The 15,283-nt window shown below is 39.3% G+C and overlaps 1 protein-coding gene across 5 annotated transcripts in view; it reads right to left on the minus strand.

The window, feature by feature from the left end:
• Nucleotides 1-15,283, minus strand: part of LOC145411057 (methionine aminopeptidase 1) — a 169,974-nt gene that overhangs the window by 66,357 nt on the left and 88,334 nt on the right. For all 5 annotated transcript variants that reach the window (XM_080281132.1, XM_080281130.1, XM_080281131.1 and 2 more), the window contains one exon: nt 2,452-2,674. In XM_080281132.1, coding sequence (XP_080137258.1) covers nt 2,452-2,674 — 223 coding nt within the window. The remainder of the gene's footprint in view (nt 1-2,451; nt 2,675-15,283) is intronic.

Genomic DNA, 15,283 nt, shown 5'->3' on the forward strand with positions numbered 1-15,283 from the left:
TATACTAACTGCCACTTCTCTGGCCTCTTATCTAAAGGTGGGGTGAAATTAACACTCAGTTCTCTTATTCATATGACTTGCAAGATAGGAAAAAGAATCCATCCATCAATCCATCCATCTATCCATCCAACATCCAATCCTACATTGCCCCATGAGAAGCGTAGGAGCCCGGGGCTAGGCAGTTGGTCCCAACAAAGATGAGAGTGACCAGCCTCACTCATCCCTGTGTGGCATTACATGAGCAATCAACCCCAACCATCCCTTGGATATAAACCTTCACTGGCTTAATCCGACTGGAGCGCAATAATTACCCTCTAAACCACCAGGTGCCAAAATTTGGTTATATGGTTACCACCCAGAGTAGTAAATGGTTCCACGAAACCATTTGGCTTGTCACTCAATGTAGAGTCACCCACAGGCAGAAGGAAGAGGAAAGAATGAAGGAAAGACAAAAGAGAGAGTGTAAAGTCACCCATAGGCAGAAGAACAAGGAAAGAATGAAGGAAAGACAGAAGAGGATAGAAGGAAAGACAGATAGAGGAGAGGAAAGGGCAGACATCCGACAGCACCACTACATTGAGTGAGTGGATGGTGAGTGCCCCCACCTACCACAGGAAATGGAAGATAATAAAGACATTTCAAAGGATGGGATACATTTCACTCTGACAGATAATCAGATGTAAAAAAAAGGAACCCTGGACAGGCTCAAGTTGCAAACTTGAAGTATACAAAGCCTGCCCAAAATGAAATCAAACTTTTTAAATAGCTCGCCACACAGCCGGCACAGTGTGCTCGCAACAGGAGTGCTATGTAACAGCAACTTTAAATTTTAGTCAAACACCATCCGCATCATGTCATGTCACTTATTCATAGATGTAAATGTCTGGGTAAATATGTTTTTAGTGCACTTGGAGAATTGCTGAAAGTTGAACAATGATGGATCTTGAAGGGTAATATGTTTGCATGAAATCCTGTTTTGAAGTGGGAAAAACTTTTACTGAGACTATTCAACTGCTGCACAGGCTTATGGGGAGGACTGTTGAGCCATACGCAATGCCATGTGTGGTTCTAGTGGTTCAAATCAGGAAGAACATCCACCAAAGATGATCCCAAATCTTGACGGCCTTTCACATCAACAGATGACAATCATGTAGAAAATGTGTGTGCTGTGATCTGTGAAAATAATCATCTGACTGTCCATGAAGTTTCCAAAGAAGTAGGCATCCGTAAAAGTTCTGATTTTAACCAAAAAACTGAAGATGCATCGTGCTGCCGCAAAATTTGTGCTATGTCTCTGACTGATGAGCAATAAGAGAACTGTCTCACAGTCAGTCAGGAGATGACTGACTGTTCGAATGTTGATGAAAACTTATGAAAAATGTCACAGCAGGTGATGAAACATGGGTGTGCAGTTACAATATCAAAACATATAAGGCAGTCTTTGTAATGAGTGGGTTGGAGCATCATCACCATGACCAAAAAGAGAATGACAGAATCTCTCAAATGCAAAAGTGATGTTGATCATCTTTTTTTTTTTTTTTTTTTTAATGTCATTCATCATGAGTTAGTTTCACATGGTCAGTCAATAAAGATTTTATTTGGAGGTCCTGAGGTGTCTGAGCAAGGCAGTGCAAAGGAAGACGCCTGAGAAGTGGACGAAAAAAATTTGGATACTGCACCATGGCAATGCATCTGCTCATGCACTACTCCTTATCAACAACCTTTTGGCAAAGCATAAGACAACTGTCATCCCCATGCCACCCTGCTCTCTAGATTTGGCCCCTGCAGACTTTTCTGGGCTCCCGAACTTGAAATCCACCCTGAAAGGTCACCGATTTCAGACAACAGAAGAACAGAAGAAAATTTGCTTTGAGAATTGCACACCATCGTTGAAAATATGTTTCAGGACGCATTCTAGAACTGGAAAAGACATTGGGAACATTGTATGAATGGTGGAAGGGAGTATTTTGAAGGAGACAAATATGCTTCTGTTGTAAGTAAAGTTATATATTTATTATATATATATATATATATATATATATATATATATATATATATATATATATTTTAAGTTGTTCCTTTTTGGACAGACCTTGTAGTACCAGTGAGGCAATATGATGTTACGACTATCTGAGGCAAGCTCAGCCATAGGACAGCACTACCCGGACTTCATCATCATGGACTGATTATTATCATGCATCATAACTTGAAACAGCATAACAAACAACCTCACAGTGATTTTATTATTTGAACCAATATAGGCCTCTACTTCACATATCCCCTTCCATAATAAGTGATTTTATAATGGCATACAACTCACACTTACTACTGCAGAGATCTCCTTTCTATAATGTGCAATTTTATTATACAGTACAATGTTCAGAAGCACTACTGTATATATCCATCTGTTTGTAATGAATGGTCTTATACTTATACACTGTTCACACTTACTATTGCATATATCCCCTTTCTGTAAAGGTCTCATATCTGGAATGCCATGACAGATGACCTCATTGATGGAGGTACAGCAGGACTTGGGGAAGGTGTGGTAGTTGAGGGGTGATGGGTAGCAATCCCGTTCCACTGCAGCCTCGTGCACCACACGATCCACCTCATCAGTCGTCACACCAACTCCAGCTACTGCTACACCCGCATCAAGCACTTCTCGGGCTAGCTGCAGACATTTTAACTCTGGTACATTAATGTTCACTAGTAGTTGCAGAAACTAAGAGGATATAGTCATACAGTGAATCAATGTTGTTAAGGTGTTTATCATTGTTGTAGTTTTTGTGGTTCCACTCTCATCTGAATGTGAAGCCACTAGACTGCAGGCTAAAGTTACCCTTCTCCTGAAGTCTACCATCCTCCATTCAGGGGAGAGGAAGAGAGTTAAGGGATTTTGTACAGTATAACCCAGCAGCAAAGCTGCCTGATATATTGGTGCCATCACATGAAAGAATCATTCAACAGGGTATGATATCTTGTATCAGTGAGTATGAAAATAAAAGGACACATGGTAAGCCAACAAAAAGGTTGATAGATATGACCATGACTGTGTGAGAAAGCGAGGAATGGAACTTGTGGAGACTAAGGAACTGACATGCGATCAAGTTCACTAGATGAATTATGTTTGAAGGAGCATATAGCAAGGGTTTGGCATCCCATTTATCAACCTGAGACCAACACTTGGGGAGGCTGTGTTAACTGAAGGATGATGGGCAGCATTTCCACTTCACCACAACCTTACACACCACCTGGTCCACCTCCAGTTGTCACATCAACCCCAACCATTCCTACACCAGCATCAAGAATGACACAGCCTATAGTCCTTCCAAAATATCAAGATTGTTTGGGCTTTGTCCCTCACGGGAATTCCCCTTCACGCGATGCTGCCGAATCTGTACCAAAACACACCTCTCTGTCTCATGTCAGCTATTTACTACTTCTAAATGAAATTTATTTACAGTACATATATATATATATATATATATATATATATAAGTAATCCCTCATTATACGATGGGGTTCCGTTCCTGAAAACCCCATCGTAAAGTGATCCATCGTATAGCAAGCCCATTATAACATGAAGTCAATGGGGATACGTTCCCAGACCTGCCTAAACTCTCACATACACACACCTTAGCACTCACATACATGAGATATCCTTATGTTTAAACATTTAAAGTAACACATTAATAGTGAACAAAGAGAAAAAAAAAAACATGAAACCTACAGTATACAGTAGTTCTTACCTTTACTGAAGCAAGCAGGGTTGTTGATGTGGTTCCTAGACAATTCGCCATCATAATATGGACGATTCCCCGTCAAGACAATTCCTCGTCATTCTATAAATATACTTATTATTGATTAACTGATACTTTAATAACTAATTTTCAGGGGGATCTATTAAAGTCTATTTTCATTCAATACCGTAGTGTAGGCTTTGGATATCATTTGTAAGTTGCACTTTCAGACAATATTTAGCTTGTTTCTACCTTGCTGTAGTTGACTTTGAATTATATTCTAGCATCACCCACAGCTGTCTTCATTAATTTCCATTGGTACTACAACAGCCTGGGTATATTTTAAAATGACTTTGAAAAGGTACAAGTACAGTATCAAAAAACTATTGTACTTGCTAAAGAAACTGATATGAAAATAAACGATGGGGAATCATCCTGACGACGAAAAGTCCCGATGGCGAATTGTCTTGTTATTGTTGTGATGGCGAACTGTCCCAAAACGTTTATATAGACATAATATGAAGATTATTCATATAATTCCAAAGTATGTCGATCGTTCACTTAAGGTCATTAGGCATTTATATAAATGCCAATGTCTCGTATGTACCCTTATATTAAGATGAAGGAACGATAATAAATCAGATGATTCACGTTTCAATATATTTTTATTTTTTCATTTAATACCCATGATTTGATGCCATATTTTACATTTACTATATAAACAATAAACCACCATCACTTTTATAACTTACATAATTAAAAAACTAGTGTACTTGCTAAATAAACTGATACATAAATAAATGACAGGGAATCGTCCTGACGGCGAATTGTCTCGGCTCGGCCTCACAATCACAGCCCTCACTCATTACTGTCAGAACTGGGTGGCTGGGCAGGGTTAGCTAATGAGGCTGGACTGGTGGACAAGTGTGTGTGGTCCAGTGCCAACAGTGTGAGGACGTTTGTGTTGCGTTCACACATTCGCTGTTCACTGAGCCGTGGATGATCCATCGTTGTAGCAAATCGTTCCCATCATACAGTGTGCGTAGGGTACTAAAATTTTGACATTGTATAAGCGAAATATTGTATAAAGAGGCATCGTATAATGAGGGATTACTATATACTGTATATATGTGTATATATATATATATATATAATTCTCTAATAAGGTTATATAGTCTAAGAAAATGCCTGTTTTTAATAATAACAATTACTTTTTGTAAATACCTCAACACTTGGCAACGTTGCTTTCCAACACTGTCAGGCTTGTAGGTGAGTCAGTGAGGGAAAGTCAGGTGTCAATCCGCAGGTCACTTCCTCTCTGACTGCCATCAAAGATGGAAGAAAATCATAATGCTGAGAGAGAGAGAGAGAGAGAGAGAGAGAGAGAGAGAGAGAGACAGACAGACAGAGTCAGGAGGCTTTTCCTCAAATTATAATAATTCATAAAACCATATCGACTTTTTATAGAAATAAATCTCCATAAAATGTAGATTTTATATGCAGAGAGAGACAGAGAGAGAGAGACAGTCAGGAGGTTTTTCCTCAAATTCTAATAATTCATAAAACCATATAGACTTTTTACAAAAACAAATCCCCATAAAATGTTCATTTTATATGCAGAGAGAGAGAGAGAGAGAGAGAGAGAGAGGCAGTGAGCTGGGAGTGAGGGTTGTCCCTTGAGGGTTGTCTCTAATCAGATAATTGGCCCAGTAGAAACTGTGGCAACGTCGCACGTAGGGGAATTCCCGTGAGGGACAACGCCTATACGATCTTGATATTTTGGAAGGACTATAGCAGCTGACGCTTTAATCTCCTAAATTCAGTGATGTATTTTAATATATACCAGTTACCTCCAAACAAATTCACTAACTCATGAAAAACCATTAATGGAAACAGCATCAGAAAGGTACATAAACTCCTATACAACTTGGTTTCTTTCCTTAGGCCGAATTAGGTCATTTGAGGTGGCAAGAATATAAAATATGTCACTGGATGGAAGAATGCAACACACACGATCCTACGACTCTCAGCTAAATAAAATTGTCTGGTGTTGGTTGGGAGTAACACTCAAGATCTTATGACCCTCAGCTGAAAAAAAACTCTCTGGTATCTGCTGAAACAGATTATTAGATTTGTCTCAACAGGGAAGATTTTACTGGTACAACACTCTACAAGGTCTTATGACTCACTCTCAATGGCATAAAATAATCAGGGGTTAGCTGGAATACAATACTGTACTAAGACTCACTCTCAATGGCATAAAATAATCAGGGGTTAGCTGGAATACAATACTGTACTAAAGTTGTCCTGACTGTGAAAGGACAAACTCATGTATAAGAACATTCACTACTGATTGCACAAGTTTTTCTTCTTTTCCAAAATGTGAGTAGAGATATTCTAATTTCATATTTATGGTTTCATCAAACAAAATATGCTCTGGTATTAATATGTATGTCAGAGCTGGTAACTTTAGTACTTTTCTAAAAAGGAGAGAGGCTAAGAAACGAAAGAAACTTTATTCTTTACGAGACTCTTACACACAGATGTTTAAACTCTCACATTAAGATGATTATCTGTTGCACTTATAAGAATATTCTTCCACACAAATGTCTGCACTATCACAAAAACAATCATCTACTGCACCATTCTTTCTTAACCTTTCACTGGTACAATACTCTTGCACTTTATCTACAGGAAATACATCTATAGTCAAAAATAGAACCACCCCTAAATGCCCAGGTCAAAGACCATTCCTCTACTGCTTCTTAATCATTCTTCCTACTAATACGGTTTCGTATTTATCTATTTATCTGGGTGCTGGCAAAAAACACCTTCACATGGTATACCAATATGCAGTCGTGTCATAACATACGCGAGGGTGACGTTCCCAAGGTCTCACATAAAGCCAAAAATCACATATGGCAAAGTATCCCACTTAACCCCTAAAGTACTATGATTGACAATTGTCAGTTTGCAAGTTTGCCACGTAGAGTCCTATGACTGATGATCGTAGAAGGTCCATCAAAAACTGCCAAGCACTAAGCCAGCCCCTTTTGTGGCGTAAATGGTTCCTACCCAATCAGAATTAGAGGATGAGGTAATGGGATGGAAGGTCTCGTCCTCATCACCAGGTCTATGGGGAGACCCCCCACAGTGTCTTCTCTATTTCCCTCTCTCTGTCTGATTGGATACAGCCTGCTCTGTCCCCTCCCACCCAAACTACTCATCAATACCACATCTACATCGTTTGGGGGTGGTGCCTCATTCCCCTCTACCCTGCACCTCCCCCGCCCTCCACCCCCCCTTTATATCAAATGATGCAGCAATTTCCCTGCTATGATCTCTGTGTGTGTTTCCTACCGTCATAATACCCCCACACCACCTACCCTGCAGTGAGGGTGTCTCATCCCCGCTCACCCCCACCAGAGTCCCCCCACCCCACCTCCACCTTCATTCCTATCCTTTGTCCAGAATATGACGCAGTAATTTCCCTGAAATGATCAACTTGTGCCTGTCTACTTTCACCATTTTTTTGTTTTTTCTCATGCTGACTCTTGCACCTAGTTTCAACAATAGAAACATATTTTACATTGATTTTATTGATTTTGGTATGGTTCCCTTGCGAAAATTAAGTTTTTGTTGAATTCTTCCAGTTTCGGATTTTTTTTTTTTTAACTCCCATGCTCACCCCTACACCTACTTTCATCTACAGAAACATATTTTACAGTGATTTAATTGACTTTGGTAAGGTTCTACAGGGAAAATTAGATTTCTGTTGATTTTGTTGTTTTATCTCTTACCGTGAGGGGGGACCTTTATAATTTTTGACGGCTGGTTTTGTGGTAACTACTATGCTTAGGGGACTGAGACTGGCATTTTCAGGTGTGTAAATTCAAGCTCTTCAAATCTGTGACAAAAAATCTTATCTTGGTAAAAGTTAAAAAATTGACCCCTGAATTGAGGCCGTGGTGGAACACAGCTTTAGAAAAATGCGGTCTTTAGGGGTTAACACTCCCTGAAGTGTTTCTAAACTTTTAAAAAATATTAACAGAACAGTAGAATACAGTAAACCTAATTCATAAAGCTTTTTTTGAATAAAGGAGCTGAAGTTTGTTTGGCATTTGGCAGTCAATGTGGTGAAAGGAGAAACTAAAATTGCCATGACAGAAAAATCTAATTAAAAGAGGCTGTTTATAAGTGGTGTATACAGAAGTGATCATGTGGGGTGGCATGTTAGTAGAGTGCTGTAATTTAATCAACTGCAGAGGGGTTAGTGAACACTTCAGTAGATCTGGCCTATCCCTACCCAATGCATGGCATGGGTGCTCAACTTGATCACACGGTGCACTGCCAGCCACCTGTTGGCGCCACAGTACAATCTTGTCTGTAATATATCAAAACATTTCGTTGCTGATGATTACTGTACTGACAAATTTTGGCTTAAACAGATTCTAACACATGGTAATTTTTGATACTAAAATCAAAATACAGGCATACCTCGGTTTAACGATCTAATTGCTTAATGAAAACTCATTGCTAGGCAGGGTATCATATCTCACGGTAGATTTAACATGTAAAGTATAGGGATGTGTTTTTGAGCCTTGGGTTTCCCCCCCCAATCAAGTCCTAAACCCACCCAAATGAGTCTAAAAAAAAAAGTTTAAAGCCAATCTAAATGGCCTAACAGCTGTATATGAAGCTAACCTAAGCCTAAAACCAGTGCCCGTCTCGCCTCTAGCCTACCCAGTCAAGGTCACTGGAGAAAGCAGTCTCTGACTCATATTCAAACTCAGTAGAGAAGAAGCAGCAGCATTATATACAGTACAATCCCACCATCAGATGGTCCCATGACAATTAAGCATCTGTTAGGCATAATAATAAGGTGTCAATGACGCAAAATTGTCCAAGGTGCGAATTGTAGTGATGGAGAATCGCTGATGTTTTGACGGGGAATTCTCTTGATGGGAAATGCAATCGATGATGCAATCAGGATAGCTTTTTCAACAGCCCCTCTTTGTCTTTTTTTTTTTATTTTTTTTTTTAATTTATTTTTTTTTTTTACTGTTCTGGTTGCTGAGCTCCTTTATTTTCTTCTCTCTTATTTTCCAACATTTACTTAGAAATTTCTTTGTATTTCAAAAGCATTTTCCCTTGCACAACCCAAATGTAAACACATGACTTATCGACTGATGATGCAATCGTGATGGCCTTTTCAATGACCCCTCTTTATGTCGTTTTAGCTACTGTTCTGATTGCTGAGCTCCTTTATTTTCTTCTCTCTTATTTTCCAACACTTATGTAGAAATTCCTTTGTATTTTCAAAGCTTTTTTCCTTGAACAGCCCGAACATAAACACATGATTTATCGATGTTACAGTTTTCATCAAGGCATGACATATTTACTCTATAAGGTTTTCTAATTACTAATATTAATTTGCCACTCAGGGATGAGTGAGGCTGGTCACTCTCACATCTGCAAACATATTTACAGTGCTGGGCAGGTGCACAAACACTTGTGCAAAGCGCAACTGCACACCCTTGAGCTCCGGTGAATATCGTTTGTGCATTGCGCACCGCACGAGACCATGAGCAATATTGTGCTTGCGTACATGAAAAGGCAGGTGCGCAAGCGAAAACTTGTTTTCTTTTTTTTTTTTTATGCTAGGAAGAAGGAACCAAAGGCCATGAGCCCGCAGTAACAGTTCCCTCCAAGAGAAAAACAAAATACAATAGAGACCCAAATTCAAGATCCAACCATTTTGAGATGCCTGGACACACTGCGTTTGAAAGACTGGAGATCATAGGCAGCAGGAAATACAGATAGAGGGAGACAGTTCCAGAGATGACCTGTTGCATAAATGAAAGACTGGGAGTAACGGTTAACTCTTGCATTAGAGAGTTGGACAGAAAAGGGATGAGAGTTTGCTGCCAGACAGGTGCTACGCACCCGTCGTAGAGGTGGAGGAATGCAAGCAGACAGTTCAGAGGAGCAGTGACCATTAAAGTAGCGATAGAAAAGTGATAAAGATGCAACAGTGCGGCGAAGAGACAGAGGTTGAAGAGAGTCAGTAAGAGGAGGAGAGTTAATGAGACGAAAAGCCTTTGACTCCACCCTATTGAGAAGAGCTGTATGTGGGGAGCCTCCCCACACATGAGAGTTGTACTCCACACAGGGGCAAATAAAACCCCTGTATAGAGTCAACAATTGTGCAGGGGTAAAGAAAGAGCGGAGACGGCTTAGCACACCCAATCTCTTGGAAGCAGATTTTACAAGAGATGTAATATGATCTTTCCAAGATAAGTCCCGAGTAAATGAAACCCCAAGCATGTTCAAGGATGATGCAGGACTAAGCTGAATATTATTAAACATTAATGGGTATACCTGTGGAAGATTTTGTCGGGTTGATAGGTGTAAGAACTGAGTCTTAGATGCATTAAAGACAACCATATTATTTTTACCCCAGTCAGAGATACGAGCCAGGTCAGACATTAGGTGTGCCATAGCCTCATCCCTTGTTTCTTGAAGTAACTGTTGAGATGGGCGTTGTGGGAACCGAATGGAAAGGTGAAGGGTGGAGTCATCAGCGTATGAGTGGATAGGGTTAGATGTACTGTACAGCTTAGAAGATCATTGATGAATAAAAGGAAGAGAGTTGGTGATAGGACAGAGCCCTGAGGAACACCACTGTTGATAGATCTAGGAGAAGAAAGATGGCCGTCTACAACAGTGGCTATAGAACGACCAGAAAGGAAGCTAGCGATGAAGGCACAGATAGAAGGATAGAAACCGTAGGAGGGCAGTTTGGAAATTAAAGATTTATGCCAGACTCGATCGAAAGCCTTTGAGATGTCAAGTGCAATGGCAAAGCTTTCACCAAAGTCCCGAAAGGAGGATGACCAGGAGTCTGAAAGGTAGGTGAGAAGATCGCCAGTGGAGCGTCCCTGACGGAACCCATACTGACGATCGGAAAGAAGGTTGTGATAGGAAAGATGCCTTAAAATTTTTCTATTAAGAATTGACTCAAAAACTTTTGAAATACAGGACGTTAAAGCAATTGGACGATAGTTGGAGGGTTGGGAGTGGTCACCCTTCTTTGGGACTGGCTGAATGAGAGCTTGGGCACCTGCCCCGTGGATAGCCACTGCGCAATCCAAGAGACATGTGGTCTTAGGAGATTCCTGCATGGCTGGACAAGGGATGGGGGAGACTCGGGCAGGTCACGAGGGTGGGTCGGTGGGGGGAGGCGGGAGGGAAAAAGGGTAGTAGCATTTCTTAAAATGCTTCAACAGAGACAATGAATTTTAATATTTTTTAAATTATTAGTAGTAGTAAATAATAATAAATATATGTTATTTATTAAGAGTAGCATATGCAATTCCTTACAAAAATCATGAAAACATATTACAATATTTAAATCAAATATCCACAGTCTAATTATTTATTAGGCTGTGGATATTTGATTTAAAAAATATGTTTTCATGATTTTTTATTTTTTGTAAGGAATTACATATGCTACTGTATATCTATACTGAATTATCAAATAAACTGTCTTGCGATAATGCAGATAAAAGTAAGACTGGCAACATCACAGCCTTTGTTTTCCTGTCCTGCTCCACACCTCGTTCACTCTGTTTGAACATCCATGAGTTAACAAGTAACGACGCCTTGCTCCAGTCCTATCGCTTTAGTCACTTAAGTGTGTAGAGTGAATCATTTTATTACAGTAAATGTGCACAGTTGAGGTCTGAGTTACAAGAAAATGAAAATAATAATAAAATAATAAAAACTAAAAATAATACAATATAATAATAAATCTAAAGGTGAATGTAGGGAAGAGTAAAGTTATGCTCTTGGAGAGAAGTGAAGCCAGTGATTGTACAGTGAGGTTGGATGAGGAGGGAATGGAAAATGTGTGTTTAAGTGGTTGGGTAGTGTGATAAGTTAATGACTGATGAGAAAGAATGGAAGTTTAGAGGGTGAAGTGCTTGAAAGGGTCCAGCAAGGAAGAAAGGCTGCTGGTTCCCTGAAAGCAGTGATATGAAACAGGGAAGTGAGCATGGAAGTGAAAAAGTTACTACATGATAGTAATGTGAGATACCAACTCTAATGTATGGAAGTGAAGTTTGTTGGAGGGACAGAAGTCAAGAGTGAGAGCTGTGGAAACAAATGTGTTATTTGAGAGGAGCAGGAGCATGTGGAGTTATATGGACAGACAGACAAATGAAATGAGGAAGTGAAGGATTGTTGTAGTGTGGATATGGATGTGAGGAAGCGTTAGGAGAAACACACTGAGGTAGTTTGGCCATGTGGAGAGAATGGAGAGTGAGACTGACGAGGGGAGTGTAGAGTATGTGAGTGAAGTGGAGGGGGGGAGAGGGAGGGGGAGGCCAAAGATGAGATGGAAGGATGGAATGGAGAAGTATATGAGAGAGGGGAGTGTGAGCTGGGAGCAGGGCAGTGAAATGGCAGGGGACAGGGTGACATGGAGGCGATTTGTTTGTGGCCACCCCTTACGGGATTAAGGTGTCTGGCAATAGATAGATAAATAGATCACTTTCTTGCCTAGTAAATATAAGATTTAGTACTGATGGATCATCAAGTCCCCTTTTTCTGGCGTTTTCCTTTACATGTTGTGTTAAGAAAAACTCTGCACAAGATCTAGGACCTTTTTATCCCAATAGCTTTCATGGCTTTTTACATAATTAAAGAGTATCCCAATTTATATTTATATTGAAATCTCCAGTTAATTCTTTTAGATTTCTCCTCCATTCTCTGTAGTAATGTTATTAAGCTCTGAACCCTACTTTCTGCCAGGTCTTCATATTTGCCTCTTTACCAAGTGTTTGTTTTGGGTGGCATGTATAAAAATGCCACAATTAATTTCCTTTCAGATGTGTTAATCTCCAGTGCATTCAGTTCTACTTGTGAGGGTATATCTAGTTTTATTTCTTCGACTTGTGGATTTTTCTTTAATAAGATTATAATTCCTCCTCCCTTTCTTTAATTTCTGTCTCTTCTCCATATATCGTATTCTTCTAAGTTTAGGGTATCATTTGATATCTTTGTAGTTAATTTAGTTTCAGTTTGGCAAATAATATGTGGTTCCTTTTCTTTGGTATAGTCTCCTATCTCTAATAATTTAGACATCATGCCATCTACATCTGAATACATACTTAATCATCATATTTACATACTTGCCATAGGTTGAGTCTACTACCTTCCTCCCTTTTATTCCCTGTTGGTTATGTACCACTTTCATACTTGCAATCCAATTACAGTAAAACCTCGATTTAACAGCATTCATTCTAACGGCAACCCCAAACTAACAGCACAAATCTCCCGAGGAATATTTATGCAAAAAATTTTTAAAAATTCCCCAAAATGGGTAAAAATTAGAAAGAAATTCAAATGTGGCGGGCACCGCATGCAGCTCGATTGTCTGTTTGCAGTTTCCCACCAACTGGGTACGTTTATGCTCACGCAGTCTTCCTTCCGCCTAGCCTAATCCCAAAGTGAAAAAAATTAGCATGTAAGGTTAGATTTAAGAACTAGTGTTATAGACTTCATAACTTCGTGATCTTATTTACGTAGTGCAATCTATTCTACTCCAACCTGCCAACTAACTTACCTGGATTACTGTACTTACCTGGATTACTGTAGAGTCGCGATTTAAGACCAAACAAAACAACGATCTTACAAAATCACAAGCACTTAATTTCTCCCATAATTATATAACAGCATGGTAATACCACTCAACTGCGTGGGAGAAACTGTGGGAAAAGGGTGTTTTGTTACTGAATTTCCAGATACAACTCATGTGTTAAGCTTTTGTCAGTCACTGATTGGTTTCTTCGACCCGACCCGACCCACGTGACCCCCATACCACCAGCCACAGCCTGCTGCCTACCTCAGTGTTGTGTGAACGGTCACTGTGATGAGTTTATTTGCTTATTTCCTTGCTCTTCGTTTCCTCTCAGAACTGAGCATGTGGTTCCAAACTAACTTTAGTTATGCCTAAGCACCCTAAAAGTGCTATGAACACAAGAAAAGCATTTATTCTAAATGAAAATGTAAAATAATTGGCCGAAGTGGCGTGTAGCATTGCAGCTTAAATGCAAATGATCAGACAGATAAAATGAGTCGGGATGTTTACGATGTGCATAGTTTTCTTTGTTGGAAAAAAAGTTAAAGATGGAGCAGTAAAATTCATGTATTTGTCTTTAGTGCAACAAGTGTGGAAAAAAGAAGAGAAAAAGGCTTTGTGCTTGATCTTTTTGTTATAAACTGACGATCTTTGGTCAAGTAAAGTCGGATCTTACGATACGTGAAGACACTACGTGTTGACATAAACAGTTAGGCAAGATAATTATGTGAGTTCAGTTCTTGTGAATTATACTGTCCTACAAATTATACTGTTTGGGTGACTTGTTTATTTTTCACAATTTCTGCAATCATGTGTACCTGAGAAGTGAGATACGCAATCACTCCATGCTGACGACATCTTTATAGTTTTTTTTTTTTTCCTTTATTGTTGATGGTTAATGGCTTTCAAAAAGTTTCACACTGCATTTTTTTTTATTAGTACCGAAAGTGATTTGTGATAAAATATGCGTGATGCTGGCCGGTCATTATTCACGTGTTGTTTAGGTCAAGTTTATGCTTGATTTCTAATGAGGACTTTCAAGAGGCTTAGTGGCAATCCTTGGTGATTAAAATTTTTATGGGGAGTATTAGGGGGCAAAACTAATCAGTTAGGTTAGGTTAGAATGCAGTAGCTATGCACTGACATGTCCAGTTGGTGAGGTTGTAAGCACACTGTCTTCGGTGTCTTAAGGCAGACGTATTTCTAATAATCTATCTTTAAATATATTTTTAACAAAAAATATGAGGCTCCTAGTACCTAATCCCCTATTTTACATGTAAATATGTCATGTTTTAGCATGAAATTGATTTTGCACGTGGTTCTGCATAACCTATAGTGTGTTGTATGAAGACTCAACTGTACTGTACTTACCTGGATTACTGTACTGTACTTACCTGAATTACTGTACAGTACTTTACTACAACACCACACCTACCTACTTTCTTTTGTTCTAAATATAAGAATTTTTTATTGATTTTGTATGTCTGCACATGTTTATAAGCTTAACAATGTGTTAAAAAATGTTAGCGTCAGTTCCGGGGGTATCGATGGGCGTAAGCCCAATCTAACGGAATTTTGTTTTTTTCGGCTTGCTCAGGGCCCTCTAGGGTGCCGTTAAATCGAGGTTTAACTGTACTTTGTAAAAAAAAATATACTTTTCCTCTGCTCTTCCCTAGTTCTTTGTTTCTGCCTCCTTCCTTCTCTCCTTTGGTATTCCCAACTCCTCTTGAGTTAGGCATCTTTTTATCCATACTTTTTAAATTCCTTTTCCATGAGTTTGTTTGCATTATTTATTATTTCCTCCTCAGTGTTTACACTCTGGAAAGTTATTTTCAAGGGCCTTGACTTACTACTCTCATACAGTAATCCCTTTATCATCCGGACGCCCACTATCCGG

The sequence above is a fragment of the Coenobita brevimanus genome, chromosome 87 (assembly GCF_032717465.1).
Source record: "Coenobita brevimanus isolate Jiangsu-jjx chromosome 87, ASM3271746v2, whole genome shotgun sequence".
NCBI classification, from domain to species: domain Eukaryota; kingdom Metazoa; phylum Arthropoda; class Malacostraca; order Decapoda; family Coenobitidae; genus Coenobita; species Coenobita brevimanus.